The sequence below is a fragment of the Talpa europaea genome, assembly GCF_964194135.1.
Source record: "Talpa europaea genome assembly, chromosome: 3".
NCBI lineage: Eukaryota > Metazoa > Chordata > Mammalia > Eulipotyphla > Talpidae > Talpa > Talpa europaea.
The window spans coordinates 32,780,067-32,805,550 of record NC_140069.1 but is presented as its reverse complement, the minus strand read 5'-3'; the positions used below and the strand labels follow the sequence as shown (position 1 = coordinate 32,805,550).

Sequence of the window (25,484 nt, the reverse complement as noted above, 5' to 3'; positions counted from 1 at the left end):
GCAGAGATTCTAAAGGCTCTTGTGAAGTAGGACACATCCTGCCTTGCTGTTTGGGAATCCTGTAACCATGCAAAAGAGGCAGGCTGGCCTGTTGGAGAAAGAAAAATATGTTGCACAAGTACTTGGCCCTGCTGGTAGCTGTCCCACTCCAGACTTAAGACTGAGGTGATGTGAGATCACCCAGCTACCAGCACACCCAGCAGCTGACCAGAAAGGTATGAGAGTCCAGCTTAGCAACCCAAAACAGAAGAACCATCCAGCCTACTCACAGAAGCCTGAATTAGCTAAAGAATTGTCATAGGCCACTATATTTCCTAGTGTTCATTACACAGCAAAAGCTGATACATAGCCAGTACCTCGTTGGCACTGTTAAGTGTGTCCCTTTGCTCACTGTCTATGGTTGCCACAAGAGAGTGAGCTCTACAAGAGCTAAGACTGCTGATTTTAGGTTATCACTGAGTGCCCAACATGCCCAGAACACACAGGCATTCAACAGGTAACTTGCCAAATGAATGTGAAGGAAGATGAGAGGTATGCATTGTAACAGGAGACAGTAAGAGAGCTAACCAAGGCCCATGGACATCCATTTGTCCAAAATAAACTTTTGATGCCTCCATACAAATAGCAAACACCACCTAAACGCTACGTACACTACCTCTGCCTCCAAGAGCACAAAGTCTAGACTAGGAGAGATGGCACAGAATCAACAGAGTCTACTACAGAAAAGGGGGTCCTATCGCCAGCCCTCTGAAAGAGGGGAAACATGGGAGTTGTCAAGGGTCATAGAGAGCCTCCTAAACCAAGGGAAGAGGAGCGAAAGGATATGGGTGCCTCTGGCTTCTCTCGGGGTACTGTTAGGGTTTGTGTCTCTCCTGATCAAACTCTTAAGTCCTTTGGTGTGGGGTGGGAGCAAGAAGGATGCGTCCTTATCTTGTATCCCAGCATCTAACACAATTTTTTCCGCAAAATAAAAGGGAGGAGGGAGATGGTGTAACCAAATATTTGCTGAATAAATGAAAAGTTAAGGGTGACAAAGTAAGCACTGCTCCTCCAAAAGCAATTTCCCAGTACCCACATTTTCAGATTCCACAGAGAAGCTGCCAAGTTCTGAGACTAGATGTCACATAAGTAGAGACTGGTTCCCCAATGACCTTAAGCTTTCTGGTCCCGTCCTAGTGCCTGGTTGATGGACTTTTTACCTCCTGTGCTCGCAGCCCAGCCTGGAGAAGCCGGAGGCGGGTGTTTGGCGGGCGCGGGGCTGCAGGAGGACGCAAGGGCGGCCCAGGAGCCGGCACCCGCCATCGCGAGGATCCAGACTGCGGGGCGCGCAGGACCCCGCGCAGGGGGCGCCGCCCGCCCGGGGCTTCCCCGCGAGGCTGGGGCCTTCCCGCGCCCCCGCCGCGCTCCCGCCGCCACCCGCGCTGACCGCGGGGGCGCGCGCCGCGTTGCCGTGGAAACGCGGGGCCGGCGCGGCGGCGGCGCACGGGGCGGGCTCTCTGGCTGCCGGCGGCGGCTCGGGCCGCAGCTCGAGCCCGGCGCCGCGGAGCCCCAGTCGTTGGGCCCCAGCCCCGGGTCCCCCGGCCTCCGCGGGGCAAGATGCTGAGGCGCAGCTTGGAAAGCCGGTAACAGCCCCGGGGCCCTACCTGCCCGACGCCCCCGCGCGAGGACCCGGGCGGGGAAGTGGCGCCTCCCTCCGCGGGGCCTGCGCGCCCGGTGTCTCCCTCGGGTCGGCGCTGGCCGGGCCCCCTGCGCGCCAGGGCCTGGCTCCCCGGGCTGCAGCGCGCCGCCAGGTCGGGGGGCGCCCCGGGCCGGGGGGACGCCGCTCCCGTGCGCCCCGGGCTTCGGCCCCAGCGCGGTTCCGGGCGGTGCGGATTCCGCCGGGCGGGCCGGTGCCCGGGGGTGCAGCGGGGCCGCCGCCGCCCGCTCAGCGCCGGGCCGGCCGGGTCGGCCTCTCTGCGCGCCCCTGCCCAGAGGCGAGGCCAGGCCCGGCGGGAGGGCCAAGGGGACGGGAGCCGGTGAGATCGTTGGCGGCGTTTGCCTTGGGAGCTGCAGAATGACCCGGCAATGTTTGCCTGTCAGAGGGACGTGAAGAGGAAGCCATCTCGTCTCTAATAAGAATTGATGTTTGTGTCACTTTTTCCTCCAGGGACGCTCAGACCAGACAACTGCAAGATGCTGTCACCAACGTGGAGAAGCATTTCGGAGAGCTGTGCCAAATCTTTGCTGCCTACGTGCGGAAAACTGCCAGACTGCGAGACAAAGCAGACCTCCTGGTGAATGAAATCAACATGTATGCCTCTACAGAGACCCCACATTTAAAGCAGGGACTGAAAAACTTTGCGGACGAGTTTGCCAAACTTCAGGATTATCGACAGGCAGAGGTATGGCCTGAGATCTCGGCGTCATTGTTAAGAATGAGCCCTGAAGTTGTGGATGAAGCACCCCTGAAGACTTTTCACGTGTAATCTGCCCAACTTCAGTGGCCAACACACATTTTCATGTCTGTAACATTGTGTGAGTCTATTAAAGGGCAGCTTTCAGCGATTTTACCATTTTTCACGCTAAACGTTAGGGTGTCTTGAAGTCTTGAATTTCCCCACTTGCCAACTTTTGGCCAAGGGTAGCTACTTAGAGGGGTGGTACACAGTACCCATAGGGAAGAAAAGAAGCATGATTTGTGTCTTGTGTGCAGGTAAGTATGCTTTAACGTTATGTCTGGAAATGGAAGATGTTGGGAACTGTACTGTGGGTGAACTAGTAATAAATGGACAAGAGGTCTTGCTCTGGAAAGGTGACCTGAAAAAGAAGCTCTGATTTCTATCGTGGATGCAAACCAGTACTGAGAATTTGCGGAGGTTTTTTTTTGGTTTTTGTTTTTGTTTTGCTGCTGGGGAAAGAAGCAAGGTTCTGTTGTAATTGTTTTTATCTAAAAGCCCCCTTGTTCCTTTAACACCTCATAAGCACTTTCCCTATATTCTTATATTTATTTATATTAGGTTTCAGAAACAGGTTAAGGTGTCACAAGTTGCCCTGTTAGAGCTGCATTGCTTTTTTAGTATTTTACTCATCAGTGTTTTGGGTCCTTTTTTAAAGCCTAAAAGAGAGATTTCAATTATCAAATAGAGAGGATGAAGGTCTTTGAATATATAATTGCTATTCATATAGAAAATTAAGGAGTAATTTCATTTGGGGATACTTTTTGGGAAAATGTTGAATTCTTATCAATTGACAATTCTTCTGTAATGAATAAGCAACTCTCAGTTATACGTAACTGGAGACTTAACGTTTCGAAAATAATTTATACCTAGAAATAATCCTAAAACCCCATGTTCGGCAATAATTCCAATGCCTCTTTCTAGAAAACTTTGATGCCATTATCAAATAGCAAAGTGAATTGATTTACATTTGTTCTCCTTTTTATTTCCCTTGCTTACCAAATGGTGGAGGTGCTAATGAACAATGAACAAAAGGTAGGCAACAAAAAGGAGAACAGAAAAAGGATGAATAATCCATACACTGATAAGTCAGTGTATGGATTATTAGAAATGGTATAAACTACCCTGAAAAGTCATCGTTTTGATTTTAAGCTTCCTAATATTTAAATGCTAAATGAGAGGTTAATTTTCTTCATTTTCCTAAAATCTTTCAAAATGAAATATTCATATACGTTTTGCTTATAGAAACTAAAGAAAAATCAATATGAAATTAAATATATTCATTGATTAGATATGCGTGTATTATTAAAAAAGGATTTCCTGCTACAAAAATAATATATGATCATTTATTAAATATAGATCATCTTGTATTACCTATTCTAAAAAAGAAAATTTTAATATCCAAGAGTTATTTTTCTTATGTTATAGTTATATACTTAACCTTTATTATGTTTCTTCAATGCCTTCTTCTAGTACTATTAGTAAAAGAAGCCATTATCAAAATGTGATAAAAATTGTAATGTTTAAGAAAAACTGTTTAGTTCTAAAATTAAAGAGAGATCAGCCATAGTTTGACAACTCAGCAACACTGAGACCATTTATCATGATCTCTAACTTTGATAATTTACAAATGACTTCCCAGGAAAAATATGTAGTGAATGCAGTGGTCTCTCTTAGCTTTGTTGCTTTCAAGGATTGTGTTGCTCTAAATATTTACAATACATTTTATCTTTCAGCTTTGATGTTCTTATTTGGTAAGTTGGACTGTTACATTTCAAAGATAATGTGTGTATAGTAGTCAACACCATGGTACACACTGAAAGTGGTAGCTGTATTAAAATCTGAGATGTCTTCAAAACTTACTTAAGAGCTACTACTTTGAGTTAGAAAAGTAATAATTCAGGGATAATGGTGTAGCAAGAATAAACTCCTTGGTAACCTGAGACATTTCTTGTCATACTGAATACTAGGTGTTTTTCTGCATGTGTGTTTACTGTATATTTTAATGGTTTTTAATGTGAGTTTAGTTCAGAATCTTATGCACTTCTGGTAATTATTTATAAAGTCAAGTTAAACTGTGACATTTTAATCAAAATTTGTAAAAAAAAATCTGTGTAGTAATTATGTTCTTGTTATAACACGGGTTTTATTTCAGAATTTAAATTTTGATGTTTACATTTCTTTTCAGTTATATTTTATAATAATTTTTAATAGGTTGAAAGACTTGAAGCCAAAGTAGTTGAACCTTTGAAAGCTTATGGAAGCATTGTAAAAATGAAACGAGTAAGTAAATTCATTTTTTTCTACTATTAGCAAATATTCTGGCAAAGAGTATGAGGTTTCCAGTAAATATTTTTTAATAAAATACACAAAATAGTGTTGAATCATTCTTTCCGCACACTCTGGAGCATCATTTCTTAGAATTTAATGGAATTTTTTTTAATAAATTTTATTTTTATATTCCCCATACAATTGCAACCCCCTTATTTTGACCCCCACCCCCCATAGAGTGTCTCTGGTTCATAGTTGCTTGTTGATTTTGATTTTCACTTTCTTATAGTTATTCATTTTCCTGGTCCCTTATTTAAGTTTTCTAGATTCCTGCTATGAGTAAGACCATCCGGTATTTTTCTTTTTCTTTCTGGCTTATTTCGCTGAGCATGATCCCTTCCAGCGCCATCCATGTTGCTGCAAATTGCATGTGTTTATCTTTTTTGAATGCTGAGTAATATTCCATGGTGTATATGTACCACATCTTCTTGAGCCAGTCATCTATTTTTGGGCATCTGGGTTGTTTCCAAAGCTTAGCTATTGTAAACAGTGCTGCTATAAACATAGGGGTGCAGGTGCTCTTTGGAATTGATGTTTCTGTGTCCTTTGAGTAAATACCTAGGAGTCGAATTGCTGGATCATATGGAAGCTCTATGTTTAGTAGGTCCAGAAATCTCCACACAGCTCTCCATAGTGGTTGGACCAATTTGCACTCCCACCAACAGTGCAGAAGAGTTCCTTTTTCTCCACACCCTCACCAACATTTGTTGTTGCTAGTTTTTTTAATATGTGCCATTCTCACTGGTGTAAGATGGTATCTCATGGTAGTTTTGATTTGCATTTCCCTGATTACAAGTGATGTTGAACATTTTTTCATATGCCTGTTGGCCATTTGCATTTCCTCTTCCGAGAAGTTTCTTTTTAGCTCTTCTGCCCATTTTTTGACTGGACTGTTTTCTTTGTTGTTGTTGAGTCTCATCAGCTCTTTGCAGATTTTTGTGATCAGTCCTTTATCATTAGTGTTGTGTGCAAAAATGTTCTCCCAGTTGTGGGGTTTCTCTTTGTTTTTGTTATTGTCTCTTTTGCTGTGCAGAAGCTCTTTAATTTGATGTAGTCCCAGCTGTTTATCTTTGCCTTCACTATCACTGCTTTGGGTGATGTGTCTGTAAAGATGTCTTTGATGTGCATATCACGTAGTGTTTCGCCTGTATTTCCTTCTATGTATTTTATGGTTTCAGGTCTTATGTCTAGTTCTTTAATCCTTTAATGGAATATTTTAAATGAACTTACTAAATGTACTATGTAGCAACATGAAGCATTATTGTGAAAGCTCTAAAATATTTGTGTTTGCAGTCATGAGTAATATATAGACAAATTATTTTTCTAAACGAATGTTTGTATTTCTATTTTAAAGTTGACAATAACATGCAGGCTAAAAATGAGTGTGGCAAACTTTGTATTTTTTAAGTTACTGAGGTATTTTTTATATGCAGTAAAATTCTCCCCTTTTAAATGTTCCTTGCATTTTAACAAACACATATACACATGTAATGGCCATAACCATCCAAATGTTACATAAATACATATAATAGTCTATATAGTTATAAGTGTGCACTGAAATCTTGTCTGTGTTACTATTTTGAGAGGATAACACACATGTATACACTCTCACCCACAAAGACACACACACTGGTTATGTAACAGTAATGATTACTATGGGGATGGTACCTGCATAAAACAAAGAGGATTATCCTATTTTTAAAACACAATGTGTGGATTTCATTTCTTATATCAAAGATTTTTATTAACCAAAAAATGCTTATTTGCAGGATGACCTCAAAGCAACATTAACAGCAAGGAATCGAGAAGCTAAGCAGTTAACTCAATTAGAAAGAACACGCCAGCGCAATCCATCTGATCGGCATGTTATTGTATCCTTTGAATTTGGGTCTTTAAAAAAATGTTTTGTAAGGTATGCATACACAAGTAAATACATACTGAAATTTTACATTTCTACTCTTAAATGGGCAGAGATTGGAATATAAAGATTAACTGAAATACATGCATTTAGAAATTCTCACTACAGAAATTAGCTCATTTTAGAACCTCCCTGGTAGTGCAGGGGTTAAAGTTTCAGTGCTATCAAGCTATCCCCAGTCACTGAGGCATGAGTTCTGTTGGACATCCAGCCAGGGAGCTGACCCACATGGCTCAGCAGATCTCTCCTGTCTTACCCACTGCTCCCCTCAGCAGTGTATTTCGGTGGATCTGCCGTTCTGCTCCCCACTCTGTTTCTGGTGAATCCTCTCCCCCCCCCCCTGCATCTCTGACCTACACCCCAGTTTTTGTATGCATAAATAAAAAGCTCATTTTAAAGAAAATATACCACTTAATTCAATCCCCTTTCTTGTTTTTCATAATAGATGTTCAAAAAATAAAGCACTTATAAATGTAGATGCTTTATAGAACATCCAAATTCAAAATTTGGAGCTTTTTCCCACATGACTAATTATAAGATGAATGTATAAAGATCTATCTTTAATCTTAATATATCAGTGCTCTCTCTGCCCTACTTTTGAGAAAGGAAGGTGTATAATTGAGATTCCACAGCTAGACACAAATCTAGATTAAGGCGTATCTACTATTACAAGGTTCTTCTGATAAGAATGACTATTTCTTAACTTAGAATGTGCTTTGTTTATGACAAAATGGAATAGAAAATAATACCTACTTGCCAGCACTGGGAGAGGTACAATTGTATAGAAAGTACTAATTTTTCCCACTGCCTTTTTCCTATTCTTTCTTCTATGTCTCCTTCCTGCTTCCTTAAGGTTTTTACTGCCCAGCTCAGCCAGAAACCATTTGAGGAGTGATTCTTTGGGGGCGTTAGAGATTCCAGAACACCTCCATTCCTGAGGGTAGCGAATTGGTTCTATGACAATTGCCTGGTCCTCCTTCCTTTGTACCAAAGGTACATAAGCCCAACCTTGTAATAAAAGTGGGCAGCCAAAGGGCTGGGGCTGCCCATTGAAGGCTGGGATAGGAACATCTAGAATGCAGTTGAGACTTAACATCTGCAAACTGGAGATTACAGAGTATGGACATACTCTATAAGCAAATCAGACACACCAAGGAATACTAGAAAATTCATAACTGACAACTAGAGAATAAGGTGTGGCCAGGGAGTGTCACAGATTTAAGAATTAAGCCAGAGGTTAGTATGTTGTCGTTTTGTTTGGAGGAGAGTACCTGAAGGATGAAACCTAAAATCTAAATGTAGAATCTTGAGCAGTTGGCAAGACTGAATAAAGGGTATTGGGATGGACAGTCAATACAGAAATAAATCTGCTTGTAAGGCAAAGAATCTGGCTGTCTTAGATGCTCTACTATAAAAACTACTATGGAGGAGGTAGTCTTATACCTAGAATCATGTCTGTGTATTCATATGGGGGGAAATAAATAACAACTGAATAGATTATTACTATCAGTGAATTGTTTGAGTCATTCATTGGGAAAGATCTGTGACTCCAGTTGATTTTGACAATCTGAGACGAGAAAATAAAAGACAGTGTAAATACACATATAATGTATTCAATACAAATATAAAAATATGCAATCATAGCATCATATAATGTTTACCTAGGTAAACCCTTAGAATTCATCTATTAAAAAGAAGCACATTAAAGTCAATGTGTAAAATAAAATGAAGTAGCTCTGATAGAAGAGGATGGGGTAAATTGTTCCCAGACTGTCTGCCCAGCCCCCAAAACCCCTGTAACAAAATTTGAAAAACACTAACCTAACTCATCCTATTTAAAACCATTGTTCACTCATAACTTATTCCATTAAATATATTTACATCCTTAGAGTCATATAGTATATTTTAATCAAAAGTGTTTCCTACTCAAATTGGTACATTATAGGATTTTTGAAGAATTTTCAATAATAGAAATCTATATCCTCTTTGCTAAAAATAGCTGTGTGTAGGCAAGTTGCAATGCTGAAGTAAAAGAATTTGAGACTAAGAAATGTTGACTTTAAGAAGTTGCTAGATGGTGAAATATTAAGATACGGATATCTCAGCCACGAGTTCTGCTTCCACACTTTTCTAGTTTAGCCAACTCTTAACAACCTGTAAAAATTTTAACAGAATTCTCAAATGGAGGGGAAATATGTAAGCCAAAAGTAGCTGAAAGAATTACATCAGTCCATGTAATAAACAGTATTGGGAAATTACTCTGCTTGAGTATTCTCATTAGTAAAAGTTTAACATGCATCGAGTAACTTAGAAATTTTTTCATATTGATTTTCAAAGGAAATCACTTTCATTTTGATTTTCCCATGGTAAGTTTATATTGTTAAAAATCCCAAGCCCAATAATAAATTGTTTTTGATTACTGATTATGACTAAAAGTCAAGTTTATATGGTTTTAAAAAATTTTATACCCTACATGACAAATGTATACACACACAAACACACACTTTGAAACCTTTGAGGTATGAATATATTTTTTAATGCTTAGTATGTTGAAATTGTGTATTTGAATTAACCTAATTTTAAGACTGTACAATTAATACAAAGTTGTAATGATCTAATTGCAGAACATAGAATTTTGTAAGGGTATATGATTTAAATTTATTTTAAAAAATTGTTCTTTGAAATGTATTTTTTCCTTTATGAAAAATTTCAGTCACAGGTGGGTAATAAAGTGGTGTGTCAAGAGATGGACCCTTGTAGTAAACCCTTTTACTTATTTCATTTTAAACATTTTCTTGGGAAAGAAACCAAATGTCAGAATATTATATGTTGCAAAACTTTGATGACAAGTATAAGCTTTTTTCTATGAATTAACTCTTAAATGATAATATGTGATACACTACTAGCAAAGTAAACAAAACTTTATTAGAAAGAATTTAACCAGAAAATTGGAATGTCTTTTTTAATCTCTATGCTAACTGCTTAACAAAAAAATTAAATATTTTGGAGTAACTATTGTTCTAAAGAAGAGATGCTTTTTTTAACAGAAATACATGATTAGATTGGAATTGTTCTATATCTTACTGTGGCCACTATATATGGTTTTTGAACTCTTGAACTGTAACTAGAATAAATGAGTAACAAGTTTTTAAATTTTTCATGTAATTTTAATTGATTTAAATTTCAGTAGCCACATGTGCCTAGTGGCCACCAAACAGATCATATAACATAGACCTAGATAGCATCAATACTTGTCATTAGCATGTGTTAAGCAAAGCATTAGACTTGCCATCTAATTTATTAGTTTCTGAGATATATATTTTGTAATAGGTATTAATTAAACAGTAACATTGTTACTATAAGTAATTATATAATTACTTATATTACAAGCTAATAATATAACTTATAAGTAATTATAAGCTATAATATATATAATAGTAATTATTAGCTTATAAGAACCTTCAAATAGAAATCCCATATTAAAATAAATATTTGTAATTTATTCTAGCTATCTGATGAGGATATTACAGTGTTAGAAACATTTAATACACTGGGAGAACTAGAAAATTAAAAATATTTATGAAAATACTTATGTTACAAGTCTTTTCTTTTGGGGGGAGAAAGGGTAAGAAGAGTGAATAAAAAGAATAGTATGACAAATGGGACAGATAGTGACAGGTGAAAGCAGAAATATAGAATATTGTTCTGTAGTAAATTATCCAAGGGTGATATTGAAAAAAATTATTTTATGAAAGGAAAGAGTTCTTTTGCTTGAGATCATGACCATGTCACTTAATAGATTTAAAATTTTTTTGCTGCATGTGTTTATAATGTAGAACATTTTTATTTTATGCAGCAAAATACACTGAACAATTTACACTTATGCCAAAAAGCCAGTAGTGCTATGATAGCATTTACAGATGACTCAGCTGAATAAATTCCAACTTGATTTTTCTGTATCTTTGGTTGGGGAACACTTTTGTAGGCAGAAACCGAATTACAAAGAGCTACAATGGATGCTACCCGAACAACTCGACATCTGGAGGAAACTATTGACAATTTTGAAAAGCAGAAAATAAAGGATATAAAGGTAATAAAGTAACTCTTCGATTCAAAACATGTTTCCTAACTTTATATTTTTGCTTTATTTAACTATAAAAAATTTAAAATACTATGATGATTTTTTTTAGCCCATAAATAGGCCATGTGAAAAATACAAGTGAAAATATAGAAAACATTATTTTCTTATGGAATCAATGATGTATATATTTCTTATGGAATCAATGATATTATTTTTCTTATGGAATCAATGATGTTTGGGCTACATTCCCAAACAAAGGCCAGATAGCCTACTTTTAACACTAATAATACTTAATCAAAGGGAACTAACAATTATTATTTTTATGTATTCTGCATTATTCCAGTCCCTTGACATAAATTATCTTTTAAACTATATAGCAATTTCATAAGAATGAAGTAATGTTACCATATTTTATATAAAAATTATGCAGAAATATAAAGTAACTTAACCCAGAATGTCACAGCCCAAAGCTGAGCTATAAAACAATACTGTATTTTAAAATGCTGTGCTCTCCATTATAATATACTATCATTAACTTTATAGCATAAAGCTTTCTAATAGTTGTATATTATCAATAAATAGGATAATGGTAGCCAACATATAACTTGCATCCACTGTGATGTGGTATCACACTAAGTGTCACCTTTATTTTTTTGTAACACTTTACTAAATCTGAAACCTCAGGCTCATGGACCTCACAAGGTCTTCAGTGACTTTTTCATAGGCATCTTGGAAAGATTTTAAAAATTGCTTATGACCATCTTAAAACATTTAAAACAACTCATCTAAAGATGCCTTTGGCTCACTGCAAATTTTCCTGGAGTAAGCTTTAAAAAAAAAGCATTTTTGTGATTTTACAACTATTGACCAAAAAAATCCTGCTTTCAGAAGTTATATTATCAATAAAATAAGCAGCATTTGCCACTTACATCATTTTTTCCACAATCCATAAAACAAAAATCCATTTATTTGTACTTTTATTTTTTAATTTCCTATCATAGTTTAAAAGGATTTCAAACCTTTGATTTTTCTGATAAACCAGGCTCAGAGGTTTCTGGTGTGATCCTGAAGATCAAAAAGTATTTAAAAGCCTCTTATGGGAGGGGGGTGAGGCCCTCCATCGTGGCACAGGGGTTAAGGTCACAGTGCTATCAAGCTTTCACCAGCTACTGCAGCATAAGTTCGTCCTGGCCAGGGAGCTAACCCACATAGCACAGCAGACCTCTCCTGTCTAGCCCCTGCTTTCCTCAGCAGTGTATCTCAGTAGATTTCCCTGTTCTGCTCCCCACTCTCTCTGGTGAATCCTCTCACACACAAACCCCGCACCTCTGGCCTACACCCCAGTTCTTGTATGCATTTTTTTTTTTTTTTTTTAAAAGCCTCTTAATTCATTCTACACTCTGCTGTGTAATGGTAGACTGCTACTTAGGGAAGCTTCCTAGGACTAATACCTTCACCGAGGTGGCAGAGTATAGGCAGTTGCTGAAATCCCCTCTAAAATTGAGGGAGAATAGAAGGAAGTTTATTTAAATAATTAGCTTTAACCTAAAAAATGAATATGGAGAAATGAGGTGTGAGCCCTTTCATTTCCAGTGAAGGGTTTTAGTGATAGGAATCCTCACTCCACCACAATTTCTCATGCCTCCAGATTTTTTTATACATGGTACTTTGTGCCTACTCACTACAGTGTTCACCTGTATGCTGAACCTTCTATATATGTTGTTAATTTCCTGAACACCAATAATTAATAAAACTAAACTGGACAAAAAGAGTGAGTACAGATTTCCAACTACAGTTCCTACTGCCTTTAATTCCCCAAAATAATAGGACATGGAATGAGGACTGCCATGGAGAGTACACAGAGAAGAGAGTTTCCAAGCTTTTCTCTTTGTCTACTGTATTTGTCTCTGGAAAAGGGAAGGCTCGCATGGTCACCAAAAAAAAAAAAAAGACAGAAACCTCCTTTTTTAAAAATTGAGAATATAACCCATATCCTATAAAATTCAATTTAAAATGTACATCTCAATGGTTTTTAGCTTGTTCAGCTATGTGTAATCATCACCACTCAATTTTAGAACATTTTCATTATCTCAAAGTGAGACCTAGTATACTTTAGCTTTGCCTCCCTGCATCCTCATATCCCTAGCCCAAAGCAACCAACATTAATTTCAAATCTCTATGGTTTTGACTATCCTGGACATTTCATATGAATGGAATCATAAAATAATGATTTTTGTAACTAGCTTTCATTTGGCATAATGCTTCCAAAGTTCATCCATATTATATCATGTATCAGTATTTCATTCTTTTCATGGCTCAATAACATTCCATTACTTGGATATTACATTTTGTTTATCCATTCATCAGTTGATTAATACGTGGGTCATTTGTACCTTTTGACTTTTATGATTTATAACATTTATAACATTTTATAACATAAGTTTTAGTATGGACATAAATTTGCATTTCTCTTAGGTATATACCTAGCTGAATTGCTAGGTCATATAGTAACTATCTTTACTCACTTGACAAACTGTGAGACTGTTTTCCAAAGTGGTTGAATATTCCCACCAAAAGTATATAAGGGTCCCAGTTTCTCTGCATTCTCACCAACCCTCACTGTTCATCAGACTTTTTCATTCTAGCCTCCCTAGTAGATGTAAAGTCATAGCTCATTGTAGTTTTCATTTGCCTTTCCCTGCTGATGCTTACTGGATATTTGTATATATTTAAGGAAATTTCTATTTAGACATTTTGCCAATATTGTAACTGGGTTGTCTTTATTATTCAGTTGTAAGATTCTTTAAATATTCTAGTACAATTACCTTACCAGATATGATTTGCAGTTATTTTCTCCCATTCTGTGGGTAATCTTTTCACTTTCTTGGTGTGTCCCTTGAGGCTAAAAGTATTTAATTTTGATGGTCCAGTTTATAGTTTCTTTTGCTGTGCATGATTTTAGTGTCATATCTATTACCAAATCCATTATCATTAAAGACTTATCCCTGTTTTATCCTGTTTTATAGTTTTCATTGTTACATACAAGTCTCTGGTCCAGTTAATTTTTGCATATGGTGTGAGCTAAAGGTTAAACCTCATTCTGTTACATCATAATCCAGTTCTTTCAGGACCGTCTGTATAAGAAACTATTCTTTCCCCATTTAATTGTCTTGGTACCCCTGTTGAAAACCAGTGACATGGTTTTGTTTCTGGACTCTCATTCTCTTTCACTGCTCTACATGTCTGTCCTTATCCTGATACCACACTGTTCTGATTAGCATCTGCTTTGTAATAAGTTTTAAAATCAAGGTGTGTGAGTTCTCTTCTTTGTTCCCTTTTAAGATTGTTTTGGCTAGTCTAGATCTGCATAATGCTGTTTACTGCTAGTCAGTTGCTAGTCCAATATGCCAAAGCCCTCTGTGACCTATATGAAGGGTCATTATTAGTCATAGTTTTAAGTCTTTTATACCAGAGCTCACTCTGTACAGACTGATACAAGTGCCTAACAAAAGGGATATCTTCAACTACAGATGTTTCCATTGGGTGGAACCCTGTTTTAATACTCTCTTAAATGTTTTTCTAATCCTTAAGAACGGAGATGGGGGGAGAAAAACAATCATAGGACCCTGATGAATATCAGTCTGCTATCTACCACAGTACAGGTCATTCCTGTGTGGGTGGTTACTATAGCAGAACAGGGATGAAGGGAAGAGGGTCTGTGACTATTGCCTTATTACCTAACCCATACTTTCCATCTTGCCCCTTTAAGAACGATGCTTGGGTTTTTACTACCCAGTTCTTATTCTGCCCACTTCTTTCTACATTGATAACTCTGTTTTTTTATTTTGATAAGGGACAAGAAGGTGAAAAAAAAAACAAAACAGATCCAATTTTAATGGAAACTTGTATGATTTGCATCTTTTCCCTATCTAAACTATCTCACCCCCATTTAAACATCTTCATTCTCTTTACTCATGATCTTCTTGTCAAGTTTTCATCATAGTTAGTGTCTACCTGCACAGTTTATTTGTGAGAGAAATGTTGATTCCAGCAAGCACAGCATAGTTCAGTAAGAGCTATAACCTTTGAGGAATCCAGATCCAACTGTCAACATTCTAGCAGTAACTCTGACAAGTTATATAAACTAGAAAGTTCTATGCAAAAGTGCCATTATCAGCTGTAGAAATATCATTATTACCTTGTAATTCCTTTGTGGTTAGAGAATACAAGTAACATATACTCAGAACAAAGCTAATGGGATTCAAAAAGCATTCTTTTAAATATCTGTTTTAGTTACTAAAATAACAGTTTCAGAACTGAATTGCTCTAATACAGGCAAGTGGTAACGTAATGGCATACATTTTAGTCAAACTTGTTTTTATCAAAAATGTCAATTACAGGGCCTCCCCGGTGGCGCAGCGGTTGAGCGCTGGGTTGCGAAGCTGTTCGCGGCCTCTGCGGCACCGGTTCGATCCCCGGCTGCTCCCCGGCCACCGGAGGAGGGTCCCGCATGGCGCGCAGACCTCTCCTGCCGCCCGCTGCTCCCCTCAGCAGTGTACTTCGGTCCTTCTGCCTGTTCTGCAACCCGCTCTGGCTCTGGCTCTGGCGAATTCTCTCACCCTCCCACGCTTCTGACTGTAACCGGTGCATGTATAAACAAAACAAACAAACAAATAAATAAATAAATAAAACATGCCTCTATTTAAAAAAAAAAAAAAAATCTTTAAAAAAAAATGTCAATTACAAGGTATAAATAGAATTGATTATAAAAGGGGGAAGGAAAGTGAATGGTGACATGCTGCAAAATTTCTTTGTAACTTTTTATTCTAGCAGCTATCATTTGTACTTTATTTGCCCTTTAGAAAAATAGGTACTTCTGTATTTCATAAAATGCCAAAATTACAGTAAGTTATAATTACTTCACAAGGCAAATTATGATTATTTAAATTTAGATCTTTCTTTTTCAGACTATATTTTCAGAATTTATCACCATTGAAATGTTATTTCATGGCAAAGCTTTGGAGGTCTATACTGCTGCCTTCCAAAACATACAGAAGATTGATGAAGAAGAAGATTTAGAGGTAGGCCTATGTATAAGCATAGTTCTGTTAATATGGAAATGTTTCTGAGAACATTAGTTTGTGTGGGTAAAATACCTTAAATTAGAGCAATGAAATGGTTTCTATGTAACTATGTGCACTCCCAAACATTGGAATTTTGTGATTTTCTGTTCAACTTTTTCACATTAACCATGGTAAAGTTCCAAGAGTTAATTTATTAATAGCTAGTAAAATAGAATCTAAATAAAGCTATTTAACTTTTTAAATTTCATTTAACTAACTTGAAATAATGTTATCTTTTTTACTGAAAAAGGCTATATACTCTCATGATGTAAGCAGAATTCTCTATTTTAAGAGAGAGAATTTAAAAGTGCCTGCTATTTGACAAGTTTGAAAATTCCCCAATTATTTTTCTTACAAACTTACCTATTCATAAAATGAAAGCCTTCAGCTTTCTCTTTAGCTATTCAGCTGGTTCCAGGAAATTTATTTCAGTAAAACCAGATTATAGCTTAACTAAAGTGAAGAAGGGTACATATCCCAAAATCTGATTTCACAGCTACATCAGTTATGCTGTTTGCCAATGGATGGCTTCCTACATGTTCATTCTTTCAAAATTCTAAAATCTCTTAATTTTTATTCCTTTTCATGTCTTTTTGAAAAACATGATCTTTAATCTGCCATTTGTAAAATAACAAGAAATGATTATAATAGTGATTACTTTGGGTCAGCTACTGTCCTCCCATCAACTTGATAAAAATACCTATGCTTCATTTCTACGGATGAAAAACAGAGATACCTTGAGATTAAGAAACTTCCCAGAAGTTCTCAGAGCTAGTAACACAGCTGGGACCCAAACCCAAAAGTCTGGTATAGATGCTGTATTTTCATCCTCTCAACACTCTACTACCAGAAGTATGGCTCTTGATGATGTTTCCTGTAAGAAACAACACTGCATTGAGAGTAGCAGGTTCAAAATTGATTCTGCATTTTACCCCTTTACAGGTGTAATAGTCTCCATTGTCTAATATCCTTGACATGCCATCTGTTTTCTAATAAACTGATACTAAAGTTTCTTCAAGCCCTTTGGTCCCCAAAGTTTTCCTTTTATTCCAGAGGCCATCAACATCTTTTTGTCACACTTTTTTTTTTAATATTCTTGGGGAGAGCACAACTGTTACGACCAAATCCTAATCAGCTAGCTAAGTAGTTTCTAAGAGGCAAGATTTCACGAAAAACTAAAGGTCTCAGGGCTGTGTGATACATTTGTTGAGTATTCACTTCCCCACACTCTCATGAGACAACATTTAGCAAGTTAACTTCTTCACTCTTCAGTTTCCTTATCTATAAAAGATTTTTTAGTACTTATAACATGTTCATTCAACAACTGTTTGTTTTGCACCTATTATATGCCTGGTACCATTCTAAATACTGAGAATTTAGCATTATAAGTTAGAAATGGCCTAAGTTGTAAAAGCAAAAACTTTAAAAATCTACCAGGATGTTTAGACATTTAATTGTTCTAGTTTTATAATGCAGCCAGCCCCATAAAGAAAAAATAAGATGTGTTGTGGATATGTGATATAGGATTCTAAATAGGGTGGAGAACCAATGATTTTCTTAATTAGAAGCTTGAGAGATCAGCAAGAGGATGCCTGGCAACAATTTTCAGGCAGAGGACACAGACAGATATACAAAGATCCTGAGGTAGAAATGTCAATGAACTATAGGTAATGAGCTATTATTATTAGACCAGACAGAAATTGTAAAGAGAAAAGGGGAGGCGTTTGGGAAGAGTTGTGGAACCAAGGGAGTAAGATTATATCAAACAGGTACCAAGAGAAAGGGTCCTTTAAATACAAGGTTTCTTAGGAACAAGTAGAGAAAATATGCAGAAAGGACAGAGAAATAAATAACTTGATAGTCTCCTCGGCAATCTATGAGAACTGTTGAAAGTAATTTAGGTAACTTTTTGCAATTAGGTCTCTAGGTATATTGCAAACCATTTTATGTTCTTCACATAAAAAGCTTATCATTTTCAGCTTTAAATATCTCTATTCAATTCCTTCAGAGCTTATTCAGGTCTGAGACTCATTCCTACAGATCTTGGACCATATTGGAACATACACTATTGCTCACATATTAATATTTCTCTAAAGCTGTTCTTCTATTGTAATTTTTAACCAGTTTAGACTTTTATCCCAAAGTTTATATATTGTCTTCCATTTCCCTCTTTTAATCTTATCTTTGCTAGAAAAAGTTTAAAAATTAATGTTCTAACAAAAATACCCCTTCCAAATATCAGTTAATAAGTCATCCAGTTTTTATATATTATCAGGATGTCAGTGTTGCACATGAAAAAGTAACTGGGTCTTCAGTAACCTCTTAATGTAACATTTGAATTGTCCTCATTACAAGTAGCATTCTTTGCATTGTTTCATCCAGATTCCTTTTCTGTTCTGCAATTCCTTAAGACAAAAAATGGGCCTCCCTGGTGGCACAGGGGTTAAAGACTCAGGGCTATCAAACTATCAGAAGTCACTGCAGCACAAGTTCTATCCCTAGCCAGCCAGGGAGCTAACCCACATGGTGCAGCAGACCTCTCCTGTCTCACCCCTTGCTCCCCTCAACAGTGTATTTCAGTAGATCTGCCTGTTCTGCTCCCCACTGTCTCTGATGAATCCTCTCACCCCCTGCATCTCTGGCCTACATCCCAGTTCTTGTATGCATAAATCAATCTTTTTTTTTAAGATTGATTTATTTATGCATACAAGAGCTAGGGTACAGACCAGAGATGCAGGGGGTGAGAGGACTCACCAGAGACAGAGTGGGGAACAGAACAGGCAGACTGACTGAAATACACTGCTTAGGGGAGCAGCGGGCGAGACAGGAGAGGTCTGCTGTACCATGTGGGTTGCTCCCTGGCCAGCTGGGGATTGAACTCATATTGCAGAGGCTGTGGACTGCTTCATAGTGCGGTGCTTAACCCTTGAGCCACCAGGGAGGCCCAATAAATAAATCTTTAAAAAAAAAAAAAAAAAAAGACTTAAAGAAACGTGTAAAGACATTCCCTTGCTTGGGTAATATTACTCATTCGGCAAAAGTGAATTTAGAACAGCTTATTGTCTTAAGCTACGAGTTCAAAGATAAAACAGGGCTCTTAGCTCTAAAAGAACTTACAACTAGTTATGGAAAGGTGTGGTTACAAACCAGAGAGATGAAAGCTGAACTGAGGGTATTAACAGTAGGAACTATTGACTGAAGAAAAGGGGAAAGCAGAACAAGGGTGGCATTTGACTTGATTCTTAAAAGATGAATAAATTTGCTGTGGTTCCACGCTGAGTAACCACGTGTAATAAGGTTTGCATATAGGTATACAGGCCACAATTAATATTCTAAGTAAAAAGTGGTGGGTAAATTTGGGCGATCTTTTTTTAAGGATTTATTTATTTATGCATACAAGAACTGGGGTACCGGCCAGAGGTGTGGGGGGGGGGGTGAAAGGATTCACTAGAGATAGAGTGGGGAACAGAACAGGCAGATAGACTGATATACACTGCTGAGGAGAGCAGCAGGCGAGTCAGGAGAGGTGAGTGGGTAGCTCCCTGGCCAGGGATCTAACTCGTGCTGCAGTGGCTGCAGATAGCTTCATAGGTTGCATCTTAACCCCTTGCGCCACCAGGGATGCCCAAATTTGGGTGATCTCAAGCCTTGGATTTACTAAAGGCATTTGGAGGGCCTCCCCTGGTGGTGCAGCGGTTGAGCGCTGGGCTGCAAAGCTGCCCGCAGCCTCTGCAGCGCCAGTTCAATCCCGGGCTGCCAGCGACGGCCCCACATGGCGCGACATACATCTCCAGCCGCGCCCGCTGCTCCCCTCAGCAGTGTTTCGTCAGTCTGTCTGTTCTGTTCCCCGCTCTGGCTCTGGTGAATTCTCTCATCCTCCCATGCTTCTGACTGTACCCAGTGCTTCTATAAATAAATAAAAATATCTTAAAAAAAATAAAAAATAAAAAAGGCATTTGGATTCTGGGTAGTCAGGAGCCACAAAGTTTTGTTTTCTTTTTTAATAAACATTGTGTTTTGATCTTTATTAAGGAAATTCTAAATAAACTACAAATAGAGATGTGTAAATTAAAATAGACATACATCAGGTGAGAAAGTTAGGGAGAATACCCAGGCTTCTGGCTTGATCTATGTGTATGGGGAGGCCTTACATTGTAAGGGTCAATCTAATATAGTCACTAGGTCTAGGAAAACAAAAGATAGTTGGGACCATAAATGACTATCACAAGAGTATAGAGAACTGTTTGAAGAATGACCATTAAACACTGTGATAAGATCTTTCAGAGAAATTTATAAAAATAGGTTCAAGTAAAACCCTTTAAAAATATTTAAGATGTTATTTTGGAATTGCCTAAATATTTCTATTAAAAATTTCTGGGATTTTTGCTGAGATTAAAAAATAATAATAAAAATAAAAATATTTAAGATGTTAAAAAGCAGAACAGAGCTGTGAGTATAAATAGTATCCCCAGAACATGAAGAGTTTAAAAATATCATTTATGGAAATGTTGTTTCAGGACAATGTCAGTAAAGACAAAGATGACTTGTGATTTTTGACACTACTACTTTAAGGAAAAAGAACTGACACGTAATAGTATTCCAGATTCCTGAGATTAGAATCCATAAATTATAGTGATTCTAATTTATTATGTGATAGTGTATAAAAGTCCTTCAGTGCAGTTAAATTGGTAAAATTTGAGGATAGGCAGAACAGAAATAATCAAAGGTATCATTTAAAGCCTCCGTATTGACCTACTTTCCCTTTGAAGGTAAGAATTTTCGTATTTCCCCAGCAAAACCTCTCAAGTGATTGTTTCAGGACCCATCTTCATCTTACATGGTTCAAATAGAATATTTTAACTTTGCTCTTTTAAACTAAGACCTTTTAATTTTTGTTTCAAATTTATAACTGAAGTTTTGTTTATGGGGGTGTTTTAAGAGTGTTAATAGACGTGAACTGAACATGACTTTCTACTTTTTGACTGCTTAGTATATACTTAATGTTTTATCCTTGCAACAGGTATTCCGAAATTCACTGTATCCACCAGATTATTCATCTCGTTTAGATATTGTAAGAGCAAATTCTAAGTCACCTCTTCAGAGATCACTGTCAGCTAAGTGTGTATCTGGAACAGGACAGGTGAGCTAGAAACCAAACATCTAAGGAGTATGAGCTGCTCCTTTGGAATTGTTCATTTCCTTTCTATCATATGACCTCTTTAATTTACCCTCTTCTTACCTTCTTTGACAGGTTGCACTAGATGCATCTGTAATTTTTTATACCACTTTCTATAATACACATTAAAGCAGAGTACTTGGGAACAGAGGTTGGAAAGGATAGAAGAATGCTAATCTATATTTATTCTCTAGTATAACATGAAGAACACAGATTTTGAAGTCAAACTACTTAGGGTTTAATCCCACTATTAAGAGTTATTGGAAATTATACCTAAGGCGAGTTTATGCTGAATATTTTCATAAATCAAGAACTTTAGATAATGACCCAGTTTTTTCACTCTGCATCCAAAAGCCTTGAGTTACGTGGTATGCAGAATGAGGGGTCAACAACCTTTTCCTATAGTCACAGAGAAAACACCAGCTTTGTGGTCTAAGAGTAGTAATAAATATATTAACAAGTCAGTAAGGCTGTTATAAGAAAGCTTTATAAAAACAGGAGGCCAGGGCCTCCCCGGTGGCGCAGCGGTTGAGCGCAGGGTTACGAAGCTGCCCGCAGCCTCTGCAACGCCGGTTCGATCCCCGGCTGCTCCCCAGCCACCGGAGGAGGGTCCCACATGGCGCGCAGACTTTTCCTGCCGCCCGCTGCTCCCCTCAGCAGTGTACTTCGGTCCTTCTGCCTGCTCTGCTCCCCGCTCTGGCTCTGGTGAATTCTCTCACCCTCCCGCACTTCTGACTGTACCCAGTGCATGTACAAACAAAACAAACAAAACAAATAAACAGGAGGCCAATTCCTCCTGATCTAGAGAGGTGTGTCCTTTCATCTAGCCATCAGAATTAAAACTTGAGCCAAATATTTTCAAAATACAACTTTGAGGTAAAACTGACCCAACACCTATTTTGGTTATCCTCTAGCCATTTATTTACTGCTTTGTATTTATACATCTCTCCCCTCAACCAAATTTTTATTATTCCAGCAGTAAGTTCCTAACACATAAATCCCAAACTACTATCATAGTACAAAGTTTTGACTATTTAGAATGTTACCCTAAGTTAGTTAACATCTTTGTAGCACTTTAGGCATTATCCCAGGGTTTCTAAACCTCAACACTATTGACTTTGGGCCAGATAACCTGACGAAGGAGGGTAAGTACTGTTCTGTCTTGTGCGTTGTATAGATGTTGCACAAATGTCTAGCCTCTACCCAAAAGATGTCACTAGCACACATGCCCAGTTGTGACAATCAAAACTGTCTTCAGGCATTGCCAAATGTCCCCTGGAGTTATAATTCACCCTCAAAAAGGTACGGAGGCAAGGTGAGCCAAGCGATAAATATCACAACCTAAAGCCTAAATTTCTTAACTCATTCCATTTAAATCATACTAGTTTTAAAGTTTAGTATTTCAGCTGCACAAGTTGAAATATTCTTTTATTTTTGCCATCGCTTTGATGATTCTCAAATACCTGGTTTTTTGTGACAGTTATTTAAGTTAGGCCATTTTTCACACTAATCATAAACTGAAACTATACTTTGTACTGAAAGTCTTTTATGTTCTTGAAATACTGGTATTCAACTAGAATCAAATGGTTAATTTCAAATTTTTATTCAAAAAATAACATGATGAATGAAAAACTTTGTGGTTGTTTTCAACCATAAATACAATAATTCATAGGGAATTTTACATTACTAAAAATTGTTACATATGGACATTTTTCTGAAATATTTGTTCTGTTTTTTCCTATAACAGCATACAAGTAGATACAAAGCATGTAAAAATATTTTCAAGTATTTTTTAATGTGTTAACTTTTAATAGGTATCCACTTGTCGACTAAGAAAGGATCAACAAGCAGATGATGATGAAGATGATGAAGACGACTTAGACGTTACAGAAGAAAACTGATTTTCTTACATAAACTTATATTTCCATTTTCATCTTGAATGACTTGGAATTCAGGATTACTAAATTATAAAACTTTATACTGACTTGATACATTAAATTTCTACTGGAAATGGAAAAATAATTAAAGGAAATTCATGCTGACCAAAAATGAAGGTTTTAAAAAATACTACACAAGTTTTTCCAGTCATTCACTTCAGTATCCTACCTAGTAGTATGTGGTTCTGTAGTGTTCCATTTTTTTTAACTATTTCAAAAGTATTTCATACCAATGCACTGTATTTACTTGAAGTAGTAGGTGACAAACAACCCAAAATCTTGTAATTCCACTTCCTTTAAGTTAAAATACCCTGCTTTTATCACCAGAAAAGGATTCTAGAGAGTCCTTTTGATAAAATACAAATTTAATTCTGTAAAAGCTTTAAGCAAAAGACATCTTACCTTTTTTAATTTTTCCACTTTTACGAAACCCTGAAATTTTACCATTAGTATATAGAAATTTACTTTGCAAAAAAGCGTAATAATCATTCTTTATGGTAATGGGACACTAGGATATCAGTTTCATAAATATACAAAGAGCGTACATTTTAGATTCAAAAAAGCCACATTCTGCCTAGTTATGGTTTTAAAATGCTACCATGCTAAATGGTTCTACAATTCCTGGAAAGTTTTAATTTGATGGAATATAAAGAAAACATGGAAATGGAAAACCATAAATCATTAAAAATTCACGAAAAATTTTAACTGTCACCCCTGTTAAGAGTATACAGTCACTTTTTATTCCTGAAAATATAAAAAAATTCATTATAGTATCTGATTTCATTATATCTGATACTTTTGTTTCATGGATTCCAGTCAGGCATATAAAAATAATGAAATTTATAAAATTTTTTTGGGATAACCACAAAAAGCAATTATATCAGAAAAATAAAGACTTTCTAGAAAGCTTTTTTGACTGTCACTCATCATTCTGATCTTAACAAAGCACTCCTTCCTGAGAACAGACATAAGATTATTTCAGTACTCTTAACACCCTAAATATGGATACTCTTAGAAAATTGATATTGCATTTTCACCTTCTCAATATTTAAATTTGATATTGGTGTTCTTTTGCTGTTTATAGCAATTCACTCCTTTTGAGCACCTGTTGCCCGATTTGTAAAGTTAAAACAGTGCCTGAGATGTAAAGCAAACAGCAAATAATTCTGACATAAAATATATGCTCTGCCAACCTCAGAGAAATATTCTAAACACAAAAAGAATACTATCCATGATAATACTTTTAACAATGTAAACATAAGTTTCTTGTAGACCAGATGTAGGCTGCCAAACTTTCTTAAAAAGCCACATTTTTTTTCACTGTTAAGTCCAGAGGAAAAAAAATCAAGGCTAAACATGGGTACTTACATAACCATTTAAGATGTAAACAATTAAAAATGTAAAAACTTAGTTTCCTTGTAAAAAAGCAACCAATCTGACCTGTCATTTAGCCTATACATCTCCATTTCTAATCTCTAAAATACTTAGGATTATTGAGAAAAAAGTGAGTCAATTCATATGTAATTACGGACCACAAATATAAACCATGTAATGCAGCTCAATGACAGCTTACGTTTAATACAAAGATGGGGTCACTGCTTTATAGGCATAGATGGGAAAAAAGCCATTGTTCTTAACAACCTTCTCAGTAAGGGATAAAAGAGCACTCCTAATACAATGAGTCTTACCTATCTCTTGGTTATAGAATTATTTTTTAAGCATGATCTATGCTTTTCAGGTAACTTCTAGATAAAAAGCTTGTCTCTAAGATAATTAAAATGCCACTGGGAATTAAGATACCCAATATACCCCTGGTATACCTAATATATCTGGGAGTAGGAAGCCAAACTAGCTATGAAATGATAATTATTAAAGCTGGGTATATAAGCATCTAATACAATATTCTCTTACGTATTTGAAATTGACAGTGTGCTGGCAAACCGGTTCTCTCGGGTGGAAAATGCCCCAATGCACTGCAGTTGCCAATTTACGTGGTGTAAAATACTCCTACCATGGCCAATTTTAGTTATCAACATTATACTGAAGACAAAGTTGGAAGATGTGAAAAAAGGCTCCCATCAGCAGAACCCTACTTCCTATATAAGCGATTTTAAAAAGTTAATTAGAAAGTATCTTAAACAGATTATGAAAATATTCCTGTCAACCCATCCATTTTGAAACCAAAATACAAAGCCAGTGTTTACTATTGTTGGTCTTTTATCTACCATCATCCCACACCAGCTTAGTTTGAGCATATGTATCAGCTTGATATTTGAAAAGAATTCATTAAGTCTTCAATGAACCATCTATATAATCATTAGGCATTTAGAATATTTACTCCTATTTGTTCATTTTGCTGGTTTGAACATTTAATCATTTCCCCAGTTATTTGTAAGCTTATTAAAGTGCCTTTTTGAACCAAATTTACCAGTTTATTCATTATACTAGGAAGCAGTATATGTTATTAAAACACAGAAACTTTG

General features: G+C 36.8%; 1 protein-coding gene across 1 annotated transcript; it reads left to right on the top strand.

Moving 5' to 3' along the window:
- Nucleotides 1–1,596: 1,596 nt before the first annotated feature.
- On the top strand, nt 1,597–22,965 carry CIBAR1 (CBY1 interacting BAR domain containing 1; the record flags this gene model as incomplete). The annotated part of the gene is given in 9 exon segments (XM_084229791.1): nt 1,597–1,622; nt 2,147–2,381; nt 4,650–4,718; nt 6,536–6,670; nt 6,673–6,678; nt 10,670–10,774; nt 15,733–15,846; nt 20,909–21,028; nt 22,879–22,965. Coding segments are annotated over 9 exon segments (897 nt in total).
- Nucleotides 22,966–25,484: the final 2,519 nt, after the last annotated feature.